At 48.5% G+C, this 23649-nt stretch overlaps 1 protein-coding gene across 1 annotated transcript in view; it reads left to right on the forward strand.

Moving 5' to 3' along the window:
- The window catches only part of IGFBP2 (insulin like growth factor binding protein 2), a 62911-nt gene extending 39423 nt beyond the window's left edge, over window positions 1–23488 (forward strand). The window contains exons 2-4 of the mRNA XM_061370175.1: window positions 17996–18219; window positions 19667–19807; window positions 22028–23488. Of these exons, the coding sequence (XP_061226159.1) occupies window positions 17996–18219; window positions 19667–19807; window positions 22028–22195 (533 nt within the window). The 3' untranslated portion in view covers window positions 22196–23488. The remainder of the gene's footprint in view (window positions 1–17995; window positions 18220–19666; window positions 19808–22027) is intronic.
- The last annotated feature ends 161 nt before the right edge of the window (window positions 23489–23649 follow it).

Here is a 23649-nt window from a genome sequence, read left to right on the forward strand (position 1 = left end):
ATTTATTTACTGAGATTTTATTGCTCAGCATTTCAGGGTAACAGAAGTGTCCTATTTGTTTGTTTTCTTTAGGCTCTGGATTTTGCCCTGCAGTCAAGCCAAATTACACCAGGTTGGGGGAAGGAGGTGGGAGGGAAAGAGGAGGAGGAGGAGGGGAGGGGACAGAAATGAGGAAATCTGTACTTTGTGACCTTAAACTTTCAATAAAAGGGGATTTAGGGAATGGAGAAATGGCAAGTGTTCAGAAAGTTAATATTTGCAATGGGGAAATGGGGGAAGACTTTAAAACAAAGCCTTTGTTTTAGAGCTATGTAACTAAAACAACTACTAGATAATGTGGTAAACTTAGGAAGCTCTTGGTAGATAACTGGTTGCTCCAGAGGAGGTATCAGGTACATTGAGGCCAACAGCCCCAGCAGAAACAGGGAAAAGGATAGCTGGCATCTCTGATACTTTAATTGCAAATGAAACAAAAGCTGGCAGGAGAGAAATTGAGATGCATCACATGCCTTTTAAGTTCTCCAGAAGGCTCTTCCCCAGCTTGCAGTGGTTCTTTGTAGATTGCTATAGAGTGACTTATTCCTGTGACTCAGTGAGAGCTGGATTTTAGGCATTTGCTTCTCTCCACCTCTGAGCTCCCCCAGCACATCCGTGCTGCCTTTGGGGCAAAGGAGCAAGATGCACTTTAGGCTATTTACGGCTCATTCTACAGTTTCAGTCTGGGAACATCCCAGGGAGGCTGATGGCTGTTTCAGGGCCAAATATTCATCAGCCTTCTCCCATTTTCCAGTTAATTTGTCTGGATGACTTCTCTGATGACTTTTCACATTTTCCACCACCTGATGCTCTATTAAGAGATTGTTCCTTTGTCCATCTCCGGAGCTGTTCTGTTGTATCAACGCTGCCTCATTTCCTGTCTGATTTAAGGATTTATGCTAACCTCATCAGTCATGGCAACTGACAAGGCTGCTTTTGTAAGAAATCATCATCTGGAGACTTACGTCCCATGCTCCCTGGCTCTGCAGTAGCAGATCTGATCTGAGCACTGCCTTGTTCTTTGGAAGTACTGGGTTGAGGGCTCAGCCCATGCAACGTCAGGCCTTCTAGGTGCATCCATCTCCGGTGCTCCCAGGTTCATTTTTCCCAGCTTTAAGGCCAGAAATATGGTGTTCCATCCTCAAGTCTGACTCTTGATCAAGTTCAGACCACAGAATTTTGCTGTGTGAATTGCTGTTTTGACTATAGTGTTACAAACCCCATTCAGTTTTGCCTTTAAAATTCCTCATAACAGGTGATGCTATCAACCCATTTGTAAACTGTTCCAGTAGTTAATTATTTTGATTATATGTGTTTGCCTCATCCAGTAAGTAGTCTTCATCTCAGTAATAGTTGGGTATTTAAAATTCCTTTTGGCCTTCATATACTTAACTGTAGGTGGTCAGATTTTTCCCAGTTGCACTTTTTCTTTTCTAGTATCTGACCAATTTATCCTTCCTTCTTCTGTGACTCTCCATTACAGCTGTATTTTAGGAATGAGTAAGAAGCTTCTGGGGAATTTTCTCTAAAGGTTTTATTCACTTCTGCTTTTCATTATTGATTAGCAGTTTCCATTCTCCCCTTACACTTTCTTAATAATACATATTTCTGTTGCCCCATCAATTTGCATAGTATTCTGCAGACCTCAAAAGAGACAGAGGCCTGCCCCACCAATTCCTAGTCTTTCCATGCATCTCACATGCTGCTCTGGGGGCACTGGGAGCAAAGATAATATAGCTTTGATGGGGGAGCCCAAATACTGGAGGTACTGGGTGCATTTTACTCCTGTGGAGCTCCCTGGGAGTAGGAAACCTTCCTACTTCTCTTCCAGAGAGAGGGGAGGAGGTACGCCCTGGTGATACTTCATGCAGAGATTGTGGAAGTACTCTCATAAGTTGCTTGGGGTGTATAGAAGAGGTGGCCCTTACAGTGTGATATGCAGTCTGGTCTGTGTGTGGAAACAGCAGTTGCTCTTAAAGCCCAACTGATCGTTGGTTCTCTGTGTGTTGGGCTGTTGCATGATGAGACCTCTAAGAAATTTTGCAGGGCTTGCCCACCCTGCTGTATGGGTTGGTCTTCCCCTGGGTGGAGGCCCCAGCCTGCCTCCAGTGAAGCTGGACCTGCTGTCTTGGCTTCTGTAACTGATTCTGTATTTGAATGCTCTTTCCCTGCAGAATTTGCATTACCATTCCTGTGAGGTGTTAAATGCCACCAGTAACTTTGCAGCTGCCTACAAACCCTTCCCTCCAGGGCTACCTGTTTTCTGCTCCTCCGGGAATGCTTTCTATGTGATGTAGGAGGGAGTTGTAGTGAAATGAGTCTACAACTCAGCTGTTGCAGCTCGAGGGATGTCTCTGGTCTGGAAGAACTTATCATGAACAGGTCTGTGGCTGTATAGGGACCAGCCAAGTGAAGCTGGCAGAAACGAGAGCAGCCCAAAATTTTCCTTACCCTCGTATTTAATAGGAAGAGTCAAATGCAAACATGATGATTGCAAGCACATGTGGCTGTGGCTGTCCATCTTGAGGCCTGTTCAGTGAAAACTGGGTTTATCTGTTTGCCAAGAGCAACACGCTTTTCCCTTTAACCCTCAGTGAGCCTTCCAGCTTTAGCCTGGCTGGCACCATCATGATTTATTTAGCTAGGCAAAGTGTGGTAGGGCTGAGGGAGGAGTAGTGTGAGGGGGACCACAGCTGGGCTTTATGAAAGGCAAGGATGAGGCAAGGGAGAAAACAATTAGGAAAAAGCAAGTTTTGGTGTAGAGTTTTAGAATTGGACTTATCGGGTAAATAGCCAGTTAATCAATGCCAGATCATCTGTTGGATGTCCTTGTAATTACTTCAGCCTGTGCCAGACACTGATATCCTTGAAATATGAAAAATCCCATTAGAAGGTGCTTTCATTGGGACTCAGCCAACATGCTTCACAGGCTTTTGAGGAAGAGCAGCATGTGACAAGAGTGAGTGCTGGTGGGCTGGGGCCATCGGGGCAGCACTGGAAGGGTCTTTCCCCACGTTGGAGCACCCTGTGCAACTTGTCAGGAGCTTGCAGTGGATCCCTTGTTGTGGGGTGGTGTCCCGGCTCTCCAATTAGACAGGCAGCAGTAAGAACTGCTGCTGCTGCTGTTTTCCATGTGCTTTGGCTTTGTTCCTGTGCCCTCAGCTTATGCCAAGGCCGTCTGTATTTGTGAAAAGGCTGGGCATTTTTCTTTCTCTTTAAAGAAGAGGTGTCCTGGCTCCCAGTTGCTCACAAGCGCTGTGGTTGATTTTGGAGGCATGTGTGGCACACAGCAGGTGCACGCTGCTTTCCAAACATCACCCCCTGATTAGGGGTTCTTCAAAACCTGTCTCAACAGAGCATGAAGACCTGCACTTTGATGTTTCAGTCTTTCTGCTGACTTGCTTCTGTGGGCTGAGATGGAGAGCTATGAAACTGCGAATAGGGGGAAGAACAAGAAGGTTGCTGTTTTTTTCAGTTTCGGTCAGCGTCCCATGCAGAGATCAAGCAGCACATGTGGGGGAGCAGGGCACAGGATTAAACCATGAAAGTCATTGCTGTAGGAAGTTATAAATGTCCTTGTTAAAAATGGCTTCTAAAAGGCAGTATAGGAATTCATAGAGGGATGGCTAGCTATGAAATATGAAGATCCATGTATAGCCTCTGGCTTGAAAAGTCCTTACACCGTTGGTTTCCAGCAGCAGAGGAAAAGATCAGTCCTTATACTCCTCCCAACATCTGCTGCAGACCACAGCCGCAGCTGCTTGTGGATCAGAGAGATCTCAGCCTGGTGCTGGAGGAGCATGCTGGTGCCTTGGCAGGGAGACATGAGGAAGAGTCATGTGGTGGGGCCTCAAACAAACTGTGTGCAGCTGGTTGGGTTTGCCCTGTGCCTCCCTCTGCCTCTGTGTGGATGAGCCTCTGTGTCATGGTCAGCTTATGTTTCGGGCTCGTGACTGGTTTCTGCATGAGGAGCTGCCACAGCCCACTCCCACTCTCACTGGTGAGCATCACTGCAGATGCCCTCTGCTGTCCACCTTACATGGCTCTCAGCTGAAGGGGGATTAACATGGGTTGCTTGTAAGCCATCCTCAGTTCATGGGGCATGTGGGCCTTGAGCAGAGGACACGCAGCGAAGGGCTCTGGTTGCAGGCTTTGCGTTTCAGGTACTGCAGTATCTAAATTCTCTGCCTTCCCCAACTTTGGAAGATGGAGTGTCCTTTTGAGGGTACAATGAGTTGATCTTTCTGTGGGTAGAGCCCAGGCTAAGTTCGATTAGAAAGCCAAAAGGGGGAGTTTTTTGATTGGAAAGATGTCTCTGCTTTGTGCATATGAGCCTTGCTGGAGGAAGGGAAGGGACAGGAAGAGGTTTAGAAATTATAATTTGCTTACTGCCTTCCTCCCAAGGAATCCAGAAGAACTTCTCTTATTAAGGATGGCACTGTTTTCCTCTCCAGTGAAGCAAGAGTGCCTGAGTAACCCTCAAACCCCCAGCAACACCCACTTAAGAGTTTGGGATAGGAAGTACAGAACTTAATTACAATTTGACCCTCTTTTACTTCACTATTCAGATGTTTCATCTCCTGGGCTTGAAGTCTTGTTGGACCAGGACAGGAAGGACCAGGGGAGCTCATTCGGCTGCTGCTTGTAAGCCTTGCTTTTTGCTTGCTTCATGGGTGGCTTTTGTGTTTCTGTTTCTTTTTGTGTATCTGAGAAAAGATACCAGGGAGTGGGGATAAAAGATGGTTGGACTCAGCACTGCAGCATGAAATTGAACTGGAACACAGTATTAAGAAAGTTGACAGCGCTTTGAATATCTTACTCTCGTAGGATGGGGGACAGGCAGGACATCGATGCCTGCTTCCATCTGAATTGTTAAAAGCCAGAGCTTACAAGGTGTGACACTGGCTGAACAGGACTCCCTTGTGGATGGGGGGCAGGAGAACAGGTAGCTGATGGTCAGGGCAGCCCATCTGGGAAGATGTGCGTTCTTCACCCCCACCAGTCCTGACAGGCATGAAAAGCAAGTGGTGTAACTGAGGAGCTTGCTCCTGACTGTCTTAAACAAATTGTGGGGATTGCAGCGTCACAGCCATGATACGTGGTGGTGTGACGAGGCATCACTTCTCATCTAGCCATTTGAAGCTGTAGTAGTCCTGGTTTCAGCAGGTTGTCCTGCTTTTAGCAGGTATAAAGCTCCTGAGCTGCACATGTGGGTTATATTCTGTGTTAGCATCAAAAAGCACAATGCATCTGCTGTGCATTTGGTGCTCACTGAAAGCTAGGCTGCCCACTGAGAGATCCCAGCCTCAGACTGCATTAAGAGAAATGCTATTTAGGGCAGTATTTTAAAGCCAAGCTATGGAGATGCTGCTGGTACCTGCCCATGCCAGATCATGGCTGAAAACTGTGGAAAGATGCAGGACACGGGTCCCTGGGAGGATACTGCAGCCCAGCATCTCCTTCCTGCAGGAGGGACCAGTCCTGTTCTCCCAGTGGCTGGGAAGCGCTTGGGGTGGCTTAGTGGGAAAACAGCCAACTTTGCAGACAGTATTCCTCTCTGTTCCCAGCTACTGCATGCCTGGCTTCCCCTTTAATAGGGAAACACAAGCATTTTCCAGTGTAGGATCTGGCTGAGGGGCTTTCAGGTAACATCTCCTCTGGGGGCATGGAGGACCTCTGCCCTCCCTGGAAGGGATTTCAAGCACCCCCTGCATTGAATGCAGGCTTCCTGAGCTGGGTTCTTCTGTTGCTAAGTCCACCTGGAAGGATGTGCCAGGGGAGGCTTGCAGTGTGATTGTGAGCAGTTGCTGGCAGTAGTGCAGCCTGTGCTGGGTGGATGAAGGGGGACGTGGGGGCTGTGTTTTGATTCTGCTTTTCCTGTTTGTTGTAACTTGGCAGAGGCACAGTTTCAGAGACTGCAGGGGCAGCAAGATCCTTTTTCTTTTCTTTCTCTTCTCCCTGGCATGTACTGCAACACCTTCGCCAATAATCCGGATTTATTTCTTATTTTGTTTTCAAGGGGGGACAGAGGGAGAGTGGGAGGGGAGGACTGGTGTGTTGAGGCTTTGCAGCTATGGAACACATAAACCAGAGTATGTAGGATGGGGTTCATTGTCTAGAGGAGAGACTTTCCTAAAAGCAGCTCCCAGCATGTGAGCAACTGTCAGAGAGGGTTTTGTTCCTGCTTCGGGTGGGATTTCAGTGGAAAAGATTAAAAACGGAAGAAGGAGAAAAAAAACTCCGCAAATCCAGAATGCACAAAGCCCATCCCCCCAGGGCCTGTTCAGAAAATGGAGATAAAGCATCAATAAATTCAAGTGCTCGAGTAAGCCAGATGTACGTGCTTTAAAGCAGTAACAGATGTGGCAACAGTGGCTCTAATGAAGTGGGGTTTTATGGACCGAGTTCGATGGAGGCGGGTACATGTGCCCATTGCTTCCTGGCTGGGAAATGGCACAGCAGTGCTTTTGTTCTGGGGTCTGATGAAAGCCCTTGGCGGGTATGTGGGTGCTCAGCGCTGATGTTTCCCACTGCCTCTTTGGCTCCTGCCCCTTGCCCCTGGGATGGCTGCAGTTTACAGTGCTTTTCAGTTGAGGTCGTCTGTCTGAGAGCAGTGAGGGTGGGTTAATTATAGCCCTCCAGGGAAATTATCTAATGACAGCCTCCCACCTCAGTGCTCCCGGAGGGAGGTTGTGGTGGCCCCCTTGTTAACTTCCCCAGACCCTATGCCTGGGGAGTTACATGCCCTTAAATGACTGCCACAGTTTGTTTTGCAAATTTGGGGGTTCAGAAATGCATCAGAAAGCTTTGAGATGCTCTCGGCTGTAGAAAGATGGATGAAGGCCAGCTAAAACGTGTTATTCACATGCTGTACACCACCTGCAATGTACAGTGTGAATGATACTTGGGGCAGAGCAGCTGGTTGGGTTTTGGCTGGGGAGGCTCACCTGGGCCAGGCTTAGACCGTGTGCTGAGAAAGACTTAAAACATCAGTATGCCATAAGCCAGCTGAAGCTGTCCAGTGTTTCGGGGTGAACTCCATGAGAACACTGATGCTTCTTGAAGCCAGAGAATTTCCTCATGTTTTTTTTCAGAAGCTCAATGTTTTAACTGTTTGGCTTGTTACCACAGGCAGGGGTGGTTTGCTCTAACTTGGGGACCACCCCACCACCATATACCAGCAGCTCCCCAATGAAAGGGCTCTTTGCTATAAGGCTGGTATCTTCGACGCCTTTAGGTGGTAGCTCGGTTCTCCCCCCCCGGCAAGGAGTGCTCTGTAGACCTGTACGTATTTTTAATGCTTTCTGGATCTGTTTGAGTGGAAAGCTGACTGTTGCACGTCTGAGCTTCCTTTCCAGTGGTTCAGCTGGCTTATCACATCTGTCTCCACCACTCTGTTTTGTGGTGGTCTGGTTTTGAAGCTTTGCAGTGCTTCCCCTCCTCCTTGGGAATGCAGCCGACTGATGTTCCCTTTTCTTCCTTCCTCCACCACAGTTTTCGACTCTCTCTTCCTGCCTTTTGCTCAGTGAAGTCTGCATACTCCTGAGCTTGGGCAACTTCATGGGTGGCCCAGAATACAAAGGCGTTTGCAGACAAAGTGCGATCCAGCCCCTGTTTCTATTGAGACAAGAGACCAAAGCAATGACAGCAGAGCAAAGCCACAGGCTGCCTTGCACTGCTTCCCTCCCACCTGTGTGGGAGGAAACTTCCACTTGTGAAGGCCAAGTGACATTGATCTGACCATGCTGTAGGCTCTAGAGGTTGGAAATCACTGAAAGATCATAAAGGTAACTTGCATTACTTGCACATGCATGGCCATTGTATGCCACAGACGGTTACTACAGGTCAGCTCATCTGCAGTAAATTGCTGCCTTCTGGTATCCTGTCCATGAGTCTGAGCCCTTCGTGGCATTACTGCACGTGTACGCGTGTCATTCAGCAGTGGGACAAATCCACGAGTCTTAATTTTGGCAAAACTCCTGTTTATTTCAGTAGCAATGTTGTATCACTAAAGTCTTCATGCCTAGAGAGTGGCAGCTGCCTTATTTCAGTAAATGCACATTGCAAAATAAATAGTGAACATGCATAATAAATACACATGTGAGACCAGGTTCAGTCCCTCCTCATGGGGTACTGTAACATGAGGGTTCAAATTCAGCTCTGTCCCTACCTGTGAGAAGGATAAAACAAGGGTTAAAGAAATCTGCCACTGAGTGCAAAACTGAGTGAAATACTGCTCCAAGAACAGACGAACAAAGTGTTTTGACATAACCTGAAGCAATTGCAATGTTGTTTAGCTTCAACATAAAATGAGGGAAAAACCCCATAATCTGTGAAGAGAAACTTGGGGCTTAAATGAAGTATATGGCAACTTGGTAATAGCCCCCATGAGGAGGGAAGGATAATGTCTGTGAGTGCTGGAGGCAGCTGGGAGATATGGTGGGCAGAAGAGACTCACAACTAAATTACAGTAGATACAGCTCTTTCCAGCTACAGGTCAGTGCTCTGTTGTTTTTTGGAGGCACTCGGGCTTTATCCCTGGAGAATGCAGGTTCCTGGGGAAAAAGCAGCTTGTTAGCTTTAAGGGCTGGTGCTTGGCTAAGGGGCTGCACGGGGACAGTGGGTCCAGCAGATCTTGACGTGACATTGGTGGTAACTGCTGTTTAGCCCTGGCAGGGTTTCTGAGGAGAAGGTAGAAAGGAATTACTGTAATGAGTTTTGAGAAAGGCAGACTTTGAGGGAATGTACAGTGAGATTTGGATGGGTGGCGAGGGTAGCCCTGGGCTGAGCCACTGTCTGGAAAATCGACTGTGGAAAAGTGAGATGTTATTCAGAAACTAGTAATACAAATGGCTGAATTTCATTCCATTTGCATGCAATAGTCATAATAACTGGAGAGGCCAATGTGGCTGAGAAGGGAGTGGAGCAATACCAGAGATAGGCGAGGGAGAGCTCTCGCAGGCAAGGTGTGGCACTGCTCTGACCTTTTGGGGGTTTTAAGTATTTTTTTCTTTACTTGTAATACATTTCTTTTTTTCTTCTTGATCTTGAAGCTTTTCCACCTTTGTGATGGGCAGAAGGTCAAGCTTCTGGCCACTCTGCACGCAGCCTTCCCAGAAGGTAATACTCAGCATCAGTACTCTGCTGTAGGCTCGTCTTGTCATGTCCTGTCCAGAGCTGTTTCTCCACCAGCCACTGATTTTAATGAGGGTTATAAACTGGTACCAAAAGGCACAGTTGAGCTTCCAGAGCCAGAGGACATCATTCTGGTGAGCTAAGCCATCCTTGAGGGGGCCATATCAAGCAGAGGGCATTGTCAGAAACAACCCCTAGACTATGTCCCTTAGCTTCATGTGTGATAGAGACCACAAAATTTCCCTCAGCCACATCTTCTTGGAGCAAGGTGTATTTGGCTAAAGCACCCTATCTAAGAGACACACTGTGTGGGTTTGAAGACCCTAATGAACAGATGTGTGTGCTTTCTGCAGTAGCACATCTCTCCTTGGTGCCGGTTCAAATTGTTTTTTGACAGTCTGTCTCCAGCTAACTTGGTATTTGCTTGTCACTGCCTGCACATAGAAAGGTGGGAATCTTAAAATAGGATAAGAGTCTGAACAGGTTCTGTATATTATTATACTTCTTTCAAAAATGTGCAAGGGAAGAGGAAATGTTTAGTGTGAATTCAGAGAAGAGTTTCTTGTTTGTGAGTGTGTGTCCATCAGACCATCAGTCCTTCATCAGACCTTTCTGGTGGGCTGCAGAGCACCATACCTGGCAGTCAGCCTTATTAAGATTCATAGCTCCTGTAACTCTGCCAGCCTCTAGCTCTTCTGCAGCAAAGAGTGGTGCAGCATCCCAATGCCAAACAGAGATCATTGAGATAATGATTAACAGGCGGGCACCCTCATGGAGGCAGCAGTAAAGAAAGCTCTTCTGTGCTTGCATCATAGGGACTGTAGGATGCAGAAGCCCCAGATGGGTTTGGCCTCAGGGTCAGAGATGAGCCTGTGTTTCCTAAAACAAACTGGTGACATGAAGGTAATTCAAACACAGCAGTAGAACCTGTAGGAAATTAACAAGGTGGTTCTGTGATCTGGTTTCATGCTGGAAATTTGTAGGAACCAAGGACTTAGGAGCTGAGGTTATACTTGAAGTCAGTGCAGGCTTTTTGGTGTATCTGGGGTACTGAAGACCACATTCCTGCATGGGAGTTGCTGGGAAGAAGAGCAGAAACTTGACCTGGTAATGTTAATGGCTTGTTCCATCCAGGCAGAAGCCCCTAATGACAGAGCAGTAGCTACCCTGGGGGGTTTACAGATAGGGACAAGGTCAAATTGGGAAGCTGAAGTGCAATTAATTTAAGCTTGGAAGTGATTTCAAGTTAATTCATTTGGCTTTGCTGGGAAGATTGCAGCTTTGCAAAGGGCTAATTAGAGAAGTGTGTTGAAAGGGCTGAGATATGGGTCACTAACAAGGGGGAATGCTTTCATGGTGGCAGGGAGCTCAGAGAGCCTCACTCAGCAAAACCTTCCACAGATGTTGAGGTCTTTCCCCTGAGCAACCTGTCTTCATGCATGCTGAAGTTAAGCATGTGTGCAAAGCCACTGTCATCAAACACAAGATGACCCTCTTGCTCCTCGGCTTTAATGTGGCTCCAGAGAGTCTCTGCAGAGTCTTTGCCTTGGGATGCTCAGCAGCCCCATGCCTGGGGAAAGAAATTTAATGGGTGAAAGAAAAGCAGGATTGCAAGTGTAAGTTTGGTAACTGAGGGGACTTGAAGCGTTCTCCTGCTTTTTTGAGGGACCTGAACAGCATTTTCCCTTATCACTCTTGGCATGCAGTGAACAGCTGGCACGGAAGGGAACAGGATGTTGCTAACAACACTTGTGGGCTCCGAGTTGGCAGAAGGAGGGCTGGAGCAGACCTTTCCCAGCAGTGGATTGTGCTCCGCTGGGTCCACACAGAGTGGGCTGGAGATGTGCTACACGTCCCATCAGTCAAATCGTTTGGAAAGCAAGCTAACAAAACAAACCTTGCTATTTTGTCTCTCTTCAGCGTGCCTGCACATTTCCATGGAATGGTGGAAACTTGCTATTTTTGAGAATTGTGTTCCTGTTTGAGATGTAGTTGGCATTTGCTGACGTGTTTGTAGATACGGTGGGAGGTGGAAGGGGAGGAGGGCTAATAGGGAGACAGGCAGTCATGCAAACACATGCACATGCAGAAACACATAGACGCAGGCTGTGTTATTGCACAAGTCCTGTATCCTTGGGAAACCAGTCTACAAACATGTTTAAAAAAACAACAAACAAACACAAAAGGACTCGACTGAGGAATAGCCCAGGAAAAGGGACACCACAGTCCTTCCCTCAGTTGACTTCAGCTCCATTTCAGTGTCACTTCTGTGCTTGTTCTAGGGTGCCAGAGGAGTTTGTGTGCTATTTGGCACAGGTGCACTATAGGGCACTGTGCAGTGGGTAAGAGGTTTTTCTCTGGCTCTGGACTTAGGTGAATGGAGCAGGGAAAGTTGCTCTCTCCAGCCACCCGCAATGGGCAGAGAAGAGTACAGCAGGCTGCTGAAAGCCGTGCTGCCCTGAGTCAGTGTCCCTGGTGCTTTGAAGGAGCATAAAGCATTTCCTGCAGGATGCCTGAGCCAAAGGAAGGCACTGGGTGCCCCTTGGATCGCCCCTTGGTGCCAGATGCTCTGGGCAGGGAGAGGAACTTGCTAAGCAACCCCTGGCCAGAACATGCCGTTCCCTCCCCAGTCCTGCCCTCCCTGCTGGTAGAGATGGGCTGAAAAGATCTCATGGCAAAAATAAAAGGTGTTTGCAGAGCCCCAGTGCTCTCAGCCCCAGGGGCTCTCAGAGTGCTTTGTGGACAGCTTATCACAGAGGTAAAACATGCTCTTGGAGACTGATTCAGGAATTTTCTGGCTGTGGTGTGCAGTTGCCTCGCTGTTACTGAGCAAGTTGGCTCAGTAACCCTGGGGAGTGCAGGCAGCCAGAGGATCCTGGGAATCTGGCCTCAGAGCTTCTTGGCAGATGGAGATGCTCCAAGCTGATCTCCATCTGTCTCATGGAAGCCCATGACTGAGGGAGCTGGGAAACCAGCCCTCCCCAAAGGTGGGTGGCATGGGCACCTCTGGGCTGCCTGGGTATGCTGGCTGTGTGTCCTCTGCAAGCAAATCTAGTGCTTAAAAATCCATGTTTCCTGTCCAGAAATGGATGTGGCTAAGCAGAACAGGCTGCTGGCTGGGGAGGGAGACCTGGAGGAGGTATGAGGGGGTCCTCGTAGTTGAGTTCAGAAAGGGATCATGCGTGACTCCTCCCCAGTAAAGCCTGTTAGTGGCTATCAAACCCAGTCTAGATGCAGCCTTTGGCTCCTGAACTGCTGATTGCCAGGATGAGAGCTGAGGAGAGACTGCTCTGTAATTATGTCCTTTCTTCAGCTCCTTCCCTGAGTACCCAGTTGGCAGCTGTCAGAGATGTTGTTCTGGGCAGGGGTGCTGCTTCTCTGCTCTACATCCGTTCTGCATCCCTTCTCTGTCCATTTCCCCTCTCCTACATGGCCCATTGCTTGTGCTCCCTCTATGGCATTTCACAGGGTTTTTTTTGTGTCAAGAGTGAAACTTGAGAGACTGCTTTGGTTTCATTTGTCTCTGGAGAGCTCCATCTAGGCCAGCTTGATTATACCTGGGGCCAGACCATGTACCATGCACCCACATTCCTCCTCTGCCGCCAGCTGATTGTTGATGGATGCTGAGCTCTGTAGCTCAGCACTTTGCAGTTTGGCAGAGGTGATTAGCAACCCCTGGTCCTTTTTGGGATAGGATGGGCTAGAAGGCCTGGGGTGGGGGAAGCTTTGTTCTTGGTAGCTCCTGCTGTGAGGAAATTGCAATGCCAGTGTAACCGTGCTGGCAAACGTTTTCTGAGGTATCCGAGCTCCAGGTCAACACCACCCACACTAAAGCTATTGCATAGGAACCTTTGCTCAGGGCTCTCCTAGAAATGCTTTGCAATCTGATGAGGCAGAGGTCACCAGGGCTGTAGTTAGGGTTTGTCTGCTCCTTCCTGACCTTCCTGCAAGTACTTCTCTGGCAAGAAGAGAGGTTGTGCATGTTAAAGGTCAGGTTTAAAGGCCTTGTCTCTGCTCTCAGGGTGTGAAGAACAAGTGCTGGGTTCCTGGCAGCCCAAGACGGGTAGTTCTGCTCCTTAAAATGAAAAGTGGAAAGCAAAACCCAGAATGGGCTCTTAAATTATCCTGAAATGGTAGAACTTATGGCTACAAGAAGCTAGAAGTGTTGGAGGGAATAAAAAACCAAACAAAACTAGATGAGACAAACAATACTGCTCAGGGTGAAGAATCACTCTTTCAGTGCTGCCTGTATTTGCAGCTCCAAGTGTGTTTACTCCTGTGCATGGTGCAGTGTCAGGGCAGGATCACAGGCTTCTGGGTTCACTCATCAGTTCCCTGCGTGGCTTTGGGAATTTTTCCATGCCTTTGTTTTTTACCATGTGCAACCCAGGATGAACACCTCTCCACTGTAATTAATGAACTGCAAAGCATTTTGATGTCTTCATAGGGAAAGTGCTGGCCAATGGAGAGTGTGATGGCTGTGGGAAAGAGATATACGCCTTCATCCAGCCCAAGGCACTGCCAGGATCTGGGGCTAGCAGGGCTTCAGGCAGTGTGTTCAAGGCCACTTAAGTGAAACTTCCTGTGGGTCTGGGACTGTAGTCAGCACTGAAATGCTACCCTAACACCCTGGTAGATAATCAAATGCATGTGAAACCCTCTGGGCAAGCTGTTGTTGAAGGAAAGCAAGTGCAGAGAGAGAGCAGTGCAGGAGAGGGTGGCTGAGGTCCTTGGCATAGTGTGTGCTCCCTGTGATATAGGCTGGCCCTCTTGTGCTAAGTGAGTGCTACTGGCTCAATCCCATCCTACATCCCAGATACACTTTGGGGCTCTTCAAAGGGGTAAATATGTATTTTTAACTTCAGGCAGCTGCCTTTTATTGTGTGGTGCTTTTTTCTTCATGCAGCTCTAGAAGTGGCAGGTTGTTTTTAAGCCCCTCTGTTTCTTGCTGTCTCAGCAGAGGTTCCTAGAGGTCTCAAAGCAAATTCCCCAAATTTCTGCACTGGAAATTGGTAGCCGCTGTTGAAAATGTTGGCGAGACTGTGCAGCTCCCTACAGACATCAGTTGATGGCCATTTGAATACACTTTCACCTCAGCCAAGTCCTCACCCCATTAAAACCAATGGGAGTTTTCCTTGAAGAAGGCCATAGAAAAATCATTTTCTTGGCATGAAGAGAGGTGTTTCATGGGCTTCACATCAGCATTCAGGAGAACTTCAGCTATCTGCTTTGATTCCTGCCACACTTGTCCCGCCCTTCACAAATCTACCTTTTGATCCAAAATAGCACAGGAGATGTTTTCCACATGCCATAGGAAAATGGAAGAACAATAAAACATTATTGTTTTGGAGTTTGACGGCAGTCTATTCGCAAATATATTTAGTGTGAATTGAAATTGGTCAGCGAAAGGGCGTTTGCCAGGACGACAAACAGATTAGTGTTGTATATCTGAGGCAACTGCATACCTGCCCATCCCATGCCAGTAGGGTTTGGTGGGTGGCTTAGTTGGTTCATGGATAGTCATAAGCAAGTATGCACAGCTCTGCTTTTGGGCAGTGTTAACAAGAATTACCTGGCTGAAAAAGGTGTTGTTTGGCTTGTGGCATGCTCTGTGTTCTCCTGACCTTGAGCCTTGATGTCTCTGCTCTTGTCATCACTACCCAGCCCACTGGCTCTTTGAAATGTGGTTCATCATACCTGATGCTCAGCCTCCTCCTGTGAGCGCAACTTGTCTGTGGAGGAGATGCCAGTGCTTTGCACATGAAGCCAGCCCCTCCTGTCCCATCTCCCTTTCCCAGTGATTGAGTCATCCCTGTAAGCCCCAGGTCAGGAAAGCTCCTAAGAGCAATGCTGGATTTGGGAGAGGGAAGAGCTGTGATGGGGCTCTGGCAGTAGCCCCAGGTGGATCAGTCCAGACTGGCAGCAGGGTGAAGGTATGGTGCATCACAGTTGGCTTGGCATTGGAGAAGAGAGCTTTCAGCCCATAGCAGCTGGATGTTCCCAGCCTCTGCTCCAGGCTTGCTCCTATGATGGTGCCTGGGGAGCCAACACCAATCTCTCTGATCCCTGGGTGTGTTCATGCATATGGGCTTGCACACTCTGCTTCCATCGGTGGTTTTCTTTGGGCTGGTATTTGTTAGCATTGGAAAGTGAGAAAAATGAGTGAAAATATTATCAGAAGCAGGTTTTGTGAATGAATCAGCTGACAAGAGGCTTACCAGCTTGCTTTCATTTACTAGCTCAGTGCTTATTTGGGCAGATGTCTAGATATTTTAGTTGGAGGCAGGAAGGAGCAAGAATCGATGGGAGAAGGCACCGCTTTCAGTTTGCTGCTTTTCTGTCTGGTTGTATGATTGGTTTTCTGAATGAAGAAGGGGACTGCAAAGTGTCTGAGATGCTGCGTTGCTGCTGCACTTGTTCTGCTGTTGTTGACAGCGTGGTGGGACACTGAGGAGAGAAGCACAAAGGATATCAGGCTAAAACCCGTCTAAGCAGTTCACTGAGAATCGGAGCCTGGCCAGCCTTGCCTGTCTCTTGCATGGTGCTTTTTCATTTGATCCTGTCTGAAGGGCGGCGTCATGGCCTTCATTCTTCTCACTATGTGTTTCTAATTAACAGGGAGACTGGTGTATAAACAGAAGATTCCTGCTCAAAATGTTCCTTGTCCAGCTCCTAGGATGACGGCCAGACAGCAATTCCCAGGCAGAAGCCCAGACTTTGAGCTCGCCCATCTTGGCTATCAGACCTGGTCCCAGTTCTCATCTGGAACCAGTATTGAGGAAATTCATGGATAGGTTTTGCCCCGTGTTTGCTTTTTCAGTTGCTACCTAAGCAGCTGAAAACCTGCAGACCAAACACATTTAGTATTTCTGGGAAGTGGGACTATCCAGGTATTAGGAGATCTGAGGCCAAGATGGTGAGGAAGTTCAAAAGGGTATTGGACAAATCCATTGAGGGTTGGGTTTGTTGGTAGCTTTTAAGTCCTGTGGGTCAGATGGAGTCTCCAGCCATGAAAGTGCTTTTACTGCTGGTCCACAGCACACTGGTCCTTCTGACACGTGTCCTTTAGCAGCTGCTGCTGGTCTCTTGTGGATGGCATGCTGGGCTGGGATGGCTGTTTGATGCAGCCATTCACTAGCCATCGGTTTGCAGGCAGCTGCACATTTGCTCAGTGAGTTCAGACAAAACTCTTCTTGCAGTTTCTCCTGTGTAAGCCTGGGGTTGTAACACCTGAAAAGAGCTTGGAAAGATGTAGCAGAAATCAAACACTTGTTATTAACAGTTTTTGACTCTCTGTCATGAGCTATGCCCTGACAAAACTTCACAACACAACTTCTGAAAAAAGGAAATATTAAAAACCTGTAAATGTTCTGTGTGCTTGGGCTTCCAAGAACCAGGAGAGAGATGTAAATTAGGCATTGTGATATGAGCAAAAGTATTGCTTGCCCTCCGTTGTGCACAGTTTGATGTGATCTTTTTATTTCTCTATTAAGTGCCTGAGTTCTGGAGTGCTGGAAAGCTGAAACTGGAGGTGCTGAAGAGAATGCTGATGTTGAGAGGCTAAGCGTTAAGAGTTCCTTGTTGGTATATACTAAAAGACACTTCATGTTTGTCACCACTGTAGGACCAGAATGGCCTGGTCTGTCACTGATGTGGGCCCTGTGGAGCTGCTGAAGAGTTCCTATATGCAGAGATATATGCAGAGATGTACTAAGCCTGGGTTATTGTGGTGAAAGGTGATGTGCAGGGGTTGATTCCTAATTTGGCCTGGAAAGGACTGCTAGAGGTCTTGGTGCAAGCCCCTGCTTAAATAAGATCCAGCTTAATGTTAGATCTAGCTACAGTGTTAGATGTGTTTGCTCAGCCACGTAAGACTGGGGACTAAGGAGGGGTTAGCTGTCACCTTCTGGGCTCCCTAGAGCAAGCCAGAGGAATTGAGATCTGTCCTCAATGCCACTGCAAAGGCCAGAGAGATCGATGTCTGCAGCATCATGACGGCTGTGGCCTACTTTGGCAGGGATCGCTCTCAGAAACAGCAGCCAGTGAACTGGGAAAAGCACAAAGCAGAGAGTAGGGAAGGTTAAAAAAAGTCCAGTGTTTTATCCTCAGGTTTTTGTTAACTGACTTTGAAATGGCTGAATTAGCTGGGGGTCTTGCAGTGTTGGCAGAGTTGGGCCCGGGCCATGTGGAGCAGTTCTACAGTCAGCAGAAGTGGCCAAATGCAGAAGTAGGTAGAAGCTAAATGAGTAATGTGCTGTATGACAAACGATGTGAAAGACGATACAGCAAGGATGATCACTGAAATTGCAGGAGCTCCGAGGGAAATTGAGGTGGCCATAAAACAGAGGAAAGGTATTTTTGAAAGGAGGACTAAGAATTTATTTTAGCACATTAATATTGAGTAAGTATTCCTGGAGATACTCTGGGGGATGATAGATGGACTCAAGGTATTGTTACTAATCACTGTGGTTTTAAGTTTTGGAGCCGAAGTACACTTGGCATCCTCAGCCCAACTGGACTTGTGATGGGAAAATTACATTCTCTGGGAAGTAATTTACAAGGTCAAAGAAAAACTAGAAAGAACTTCTCCAGCAGCGATTTCCCCTGTTCTCTAAACTGTCTTTTAGTGTGGTAATAACTCCAGAATGAAAGGATCTATTCTCACCTTCCAGATGAAAGGGCTAATGCAGTTTAAAGTTTTTGCATGCAAAAATTTTATGGCTTGGTAACCAGCCACACTTGAAAGCGATCCAGGACCGGAGGAACACGTGAGAGAATGCCTGGCTGAGCTTGACCCTTTCATGGTCTGCCTTGTCTACTGCAGATAATGGTGATGACCGGTCTGAGAGCATCCTTGCTGAGAACCATGTGGATGGCACTACAGGGATCCTGAGTGGAGCTGGTGGGAGGAAGCCCATGAAGACGGGCATGAAGGAGCTGGCAGTTATGAGGGAGAAGGTGAACGAGCAGCAGCGACAGATGGGCAAAGTCGGCAAGCCTCATCACAACCATGAGGACTCCAAGAAGTCGCGGCTGTCGACGGGCAGGGTGAGAGGGCAAGGGATGTGGGGAGCTAATAGAGGCTGCTGTGGACTCACTGGGTAATGCTGAAGGCAAAGGCTCAGTGGCATCTGGAACACGATGTCTTGGAAAAAAAAAATAAAGAGGGAGGGAAAGAAGAAAAAGGGGGGGAGAGGGAGAGAGAAAAAAAGAAAAAGCAAATGTTTGTTTTGCCCTAAAGCTGAGGCCAAACACAGCATCTGATGAACTTTGATGTGCTGGCAAGGAGTCTTTATTTTCATTGTTTCTTCACCTCCTAACAGCAGAGCCAGGGAAAAGGGGGTCCTGCTGGCTTGATACGTACCTCCTCAGGGGTATGAGCATGCCCTTTGCCCATGGACTGGCTTTCTCGTACCCTTTCCCCCAAGCAAGTGCTAGGGATAGCCCAAAGGGATTTGGGAACAGGTGGTGGTGGTCTGCCTGCTGTAGGGCAGCCACAGTCTAGGTTGAGGGGGCCCAGAGCCCCTGAGGATGGTCTGTGGGGCTGTCACATAGGGAGAGTGCCCAGAGTCCTCCCTGTCACACCTTCTTCCCTGTCTCGTTTCCCTCCAGTCCTTGGCCGTGGTTTCCCTCTAGTGGGCAGCTTGGTCAAGGCAGCTAGAAGGGATGGGGATGGAAAGCCGTCCCAAAAGGTCCGTATTAGGTGTCTGGGTAAACATACAGGATGTTTCTACAGAAAGGGGCTTTAAAAGAGCCCTCATCCCTCCAAAGAACAGGTAAAGCAGAGGTTCAAAACAAGCTGCAGGCACTGTCAACTCAGAGAGCTCCCACACTGCTGCTCCTTTGGAACAAAAAAACCACCCAAAACCCAAACCCAACAAACCAACCCCAACAACTGCAAAAGCAGAGAGGTGTGGACTCACTCCAGCTCGCATCAGGCATTATTCAACCAGATTGCCTTGGCTGGGAGCCGTGGCTTAGGGCTGCTGTGGAGCAAGAGGGATGCCTCCAGAGGCTGGCTTTGCTGAGTGCTCTTGCTCCCAGGGCTTCCCCTCCACTTACATGCTTTGAGTTGTACTTCTGAGCCAAAACTGCATCCCAGATGCAGGATGCTCATGGAAACACTCCTGGTCTGTCTGGATTAGTCCTACTTCACATCTCTTCTCACTGGTGGGACCCACGGGAGCATCTCTGAGGCTTCTCCGCCTCCAGTGCCTGTGACCTGCTGTCGTGCTGGCTCTTGGCCACATGAGGCAGGTGGGAGAGATGAGCATGTCTTCCTGTGTGGATTTCCACATACTGGCATGTGTGGACATGCAGCACTGATTTTGGGTGGCTGCAGGTGAAGTCTGCAGCATGACCCAGTTGCAAACCTGTGTCATGAGCAGGTGCACATAGGTGTTCATCCCTACTGGTGTTTCTGTTGTCCAAAGTGTTGACATTGAATAGTCCCATTGCCTTGATTTTTGTTTTGTTCTGTCTGGGCTCTTTTCAGACCCGTTGTCAGCAGGAGCTGGATCAGGTCCTTGAACGCATCTCCACTATGCGGCTGCCGGATGAGCGAGGTCCCCTGGAGCATCTCTACTCTCTCCACATCCCCAACTGTGACAAGCATGGCTTGTACAATCTCAAACAGGTAAATGGAAAGAGCTGGAGTCCCAGGGCTGGCTGCACTCCTGGCATCAGCCCTCAGCTCATCATGCATGTTTGCCGTGTGCAGCTGCAGAGGACATGCTTGGGCCTGGGCTGACGTTGTACAAATATCACATGTGACATGGACAGGTTTAGTAACACCCAGGTGCACCTGCAGCCATGGGCTAGCAAGTGAAGGTGTGAGAGCCACGTCCACATGTGGCTGCAAACAGACCAGAGATGGAGAATCTATCTAGTTCAGAGCCCCTTCTTTCCCACAAGAGCTGCTTGTATGTCCAGGTCTATTTTCATGTGTTTTGAACCAGCTCTTGGCCTGGCTGGGCCCTGCTACAGAATAAAAGGATGGAGGGGCTGGATGCTGGCCAGTCTTACAGACAAAGCAGAAAATACTTTCTCCTGAGGTCAGGAAGGTTTCTAGTGCACTTCACTGGTTTTCCTCCACAAATTGAGGCTGGTCCCACAGCTCCAGGAGGGATTCCTTCCAGGTGAGATGTGGGTTAGGGTACAGCATGCTTCTGAAAGTATTTATGAGACCCACTGACTCAAATGACTTAATGTGTGTCTGAACTCTGACTTCTTGGCTTTATTAATGTAAAATCAGCAGGTGTCAGCAGCTGAGGCATGGGGGGAAAAAATGCCAGGAAAAATCTCTTGGGCAGCTAAACAGCAGCTTGTCCAGGGTTGACTGGCCGCCACGTGTGAATAGTAAATGGATACGAGCACCCTTTATAGCTATGTATAACTGAGCCTTTGGAGGGGACCCCAGGAAACCTGATTCGTGGCTAAGCCTTTTTCTTAGGGCTACTTTTACCCCTTGATCAGGAGCATTAAAAAAAAGGGCATTAAAAAAGTAGGTTGTTCTGAGATTATGTCCCTTTGTCCCCTCTCTCTTCCTTGTCCTGCCTGGCCCCTTACACTCTACCTCCCCCTGAAGAGCCCCATGGGCTGGCTGGATCCCCCAGCATGAGCACACTTGGAAGGAGGAGATGGGGAAAAGCTGGCAAATTCCTTGTTAAGGAAATAATCCGTGTCTGGGGAATGAGCCTGGGCAATACAGCAAAGCACTGAGTGCCCCAAAAGAAAAGCCAGTCTTTGCTGCTCCTTGTGCCTGGGAAGCAACTCAGCCTGTGCTGACATACTGGTCACTGCTGCAGAGAAAGAGGGGACAAAATTTGCTTTATCTTCTTCCCCCCCTGGTTAAGGGCAAACAGGGCAAATATGAAATGATACCCATTTCCCTCCATCTGCGTTTCCAGCGCTGAGCATCAGCTCCTTTTCATTTGCTGGAAAGTGGATGCCAACAAAAGCATTCCCAGTTGCTCCCACCTCCTGTGGGCCAGTACTTGGGTGGAGGGTGCCTGGATGCACTTTCCTGCTGGGGAGGCTTTTTCCTCTCTTTTTGTGATTTTTATTCTCATGAACAAAACTGCATTTTTGACTTCAGTCCAGCTGCAGAAAAGGGCTTGAATTCAGCTTCACAGAGTGCACATGGAGGCCAGTCTGCTGGAGTAACCTCTGTGTCTTCCACTACGCCCTATTCATAAATGTATCTGCTGGGGATGTGGAGATGAGCACCAGGTTCGAAGTGCTTGCAGCCCTTCCAGGGCAAGAGGTGGATATTAGGTTGCCATAAGGACAAGAAACTTCTCTCTAACCAGGCTGTATGTAGGGCAGAATAAAGGTCCAGATGCACCACAGTCCCCACCTCTGGTCTGTGACAGCATGAAACCCTGTTTGGAAACCTATTTGCATCTGGCTGTGGGGGCCTTGCTCTCATGTTCCAGTTTATTTAGCCCGATTTGCAGGCAAGAAGCAGCTTACACAGCTCATGTGCCAGTCTATCCCATCCTTCTTCCCTCAGGAATGTTTGACTCTATGGATGATTTTATCCACAGTTGACAGAGCGTGGTGCATATTGGGGATAGTTGTCCTTGTGGTTCATGAAAATTGACTTCTTGGTCCCTGGCACCCTGGGGCAGAGGTCCAGCCCTCAGCCTGGACTGCTGGTGCAGCACAGACCTTGGGGTGTCTTGCGTGCAACATCCATGACTCTTGCCTAAATCCAAAGTAGTGCCAAATGGCTGGAGAAACGCTAGCTCTGCCTGTGCTAAGGCTTTGGGTGGGGGGGTGGGCTGGGGGGTGTGTGTGTTGTTTTATCCTCCTATTTCCTCCTCTGACGCCTGCCCTGTCCCTCTTCATGCAGTGCAAGATGTCGGTGAATGGGCAGCGTGGCGAGTGCTGGTGTGTGGACCCCATCCATGGGAAGGTGATCCAGGGCGCACCCACCATCCGTGGAGACCCTGAGTGCCACCTCTTCTACACAGCTCATGAGCAGGAGGACCGGGGAGCACATGCCCTGCGAAGCCAGTAGACAGACGTGATCCTGCTTGCTGGAGGTGGCTCGCTGTGGCCCCAGTGCTGGATTTTACATGGGTTTCAGCGTGTCTCTTTAGGCTCTGGAAGAGACTGGGTTTGGGTCCTGCGTGCTGCTCTCCTTCCTCTGCTGCCCAGCTCCTGGGGAGGGGAGAGATAACAGGGAGGGGAAGGGTGGTGGGGGGATTGCAAGGAGAAGGGACTGCTTTCCTATAGTCTTTCACCCAATATAAGCCAGAGAATCGGTCTTTTTTGCTCCTCGCCCTGCGGCCCTGCCATCCCTGCTGCTTTATGGCATCTTCCTGCATCCTTCAGCACAGAATGCCGTGTGCTCCCTGACACTTCCCAGGGGACAAAGCCCTTTGCCATAGGTGGGAGTGGGACAAAGCAAAACAAAAAAAGTTAAAAACCCACCCTTACCCTTCTTTCCCTCCCTTCCCCAAGACCAAAGACTGTAAATACTGTGTGGCCTGCCTCTTGCATCCTACTGGTCCCCTGTGCCCCAGCCTGGCCATTGGTTGTGGCATGGGATGCAGCGTGGGAGGGAGGGAAGAAGGAAAGCCCCTGTCTTCCCAGCTGGAACATGCTGGCACAGTCAGGATGCACCCTTCAAGAAGGCATCAGTGAGGGAAAGGGCTAAATATGAGACAGCTCCCTCTGTCTCCTAAGGCATCCCTGGGTGCTTTCCTTCCTGGTGCTGGGGCACAGTCAGCCCCAGGTTTGGGATGACAGGGCCTTTGGGTGATGGTGAAGCTAAACACTTGGTTTTCCAGGGGATCTGAAGGGCTATTGCCGAGTATTTCTTAGAATCAGCTTATGCTGAAGGAGCTAAAGTGAACTTGCTGGGGCTGGCTGGAAGGATGCCTGTGTAGATTTAGGATAACAAGCCAGGGAGTGTCTCTGTCTGTCTCTTTCTCTCTTATTCATTCTTTCTTTCTAGATAGATAGGAAAAACCCATCTAAAACCTGCACTCCCAAGCAGCTGCCCTTGTCCCTCCATTTTCACTTGGGACTGGAGTGAGCATCTGCTATTCAGCACACACTTTATCTTTTTTTTTTGTAAGTAAATTACAGTATGTATCGTGCTTTGTAAAGGTCCTGACACACATGCACCTCCTCTGCCCACATACACGTTTGAGTAGATTAAATCCAAGTGATCCAAGCGCTCAGAGAGGTTTTGCGCTGGACATGCCGCTCTGAGAAGAGATGTCTCTGCTGTTATTTCACCTGTTGATTTCTTCCTGTACAGAACACACAGACACTGAGAATAAATAACTTCCCTGTCGCCTAAGCAAGGAGACTTGTTTTCTACCTTTTGTTTTCCACTCCTTTCTTTTTAATATGGATGCTATTTGCAGAGCAGTTACAAAATCCTCTCCTTACAGTAGAAGTCTCAGGCTTCCCCTAAATGAAGTCAAGGCTGGGGGCAGGGTGGAGAATAAAGCATCTCCC

This window comes from Neopsephotus bourkii, unplaced genomic scaffold (assembly GCF_033783945.1).
Source record: "Neopsephotus bourkii isolate Nb327-2 ecotype Australia unplaced genomic scaffold, CSIRO-AGI_Nbou_v1 NB_1526, whole genome shotgun sequence".
Taxonomy (NCBI): Eukaryota; Metazoa; Chordata; class Aves; order Psittaciformes; family Psittacidae; genus Neopsephotus; species Neopsephotus bourkii.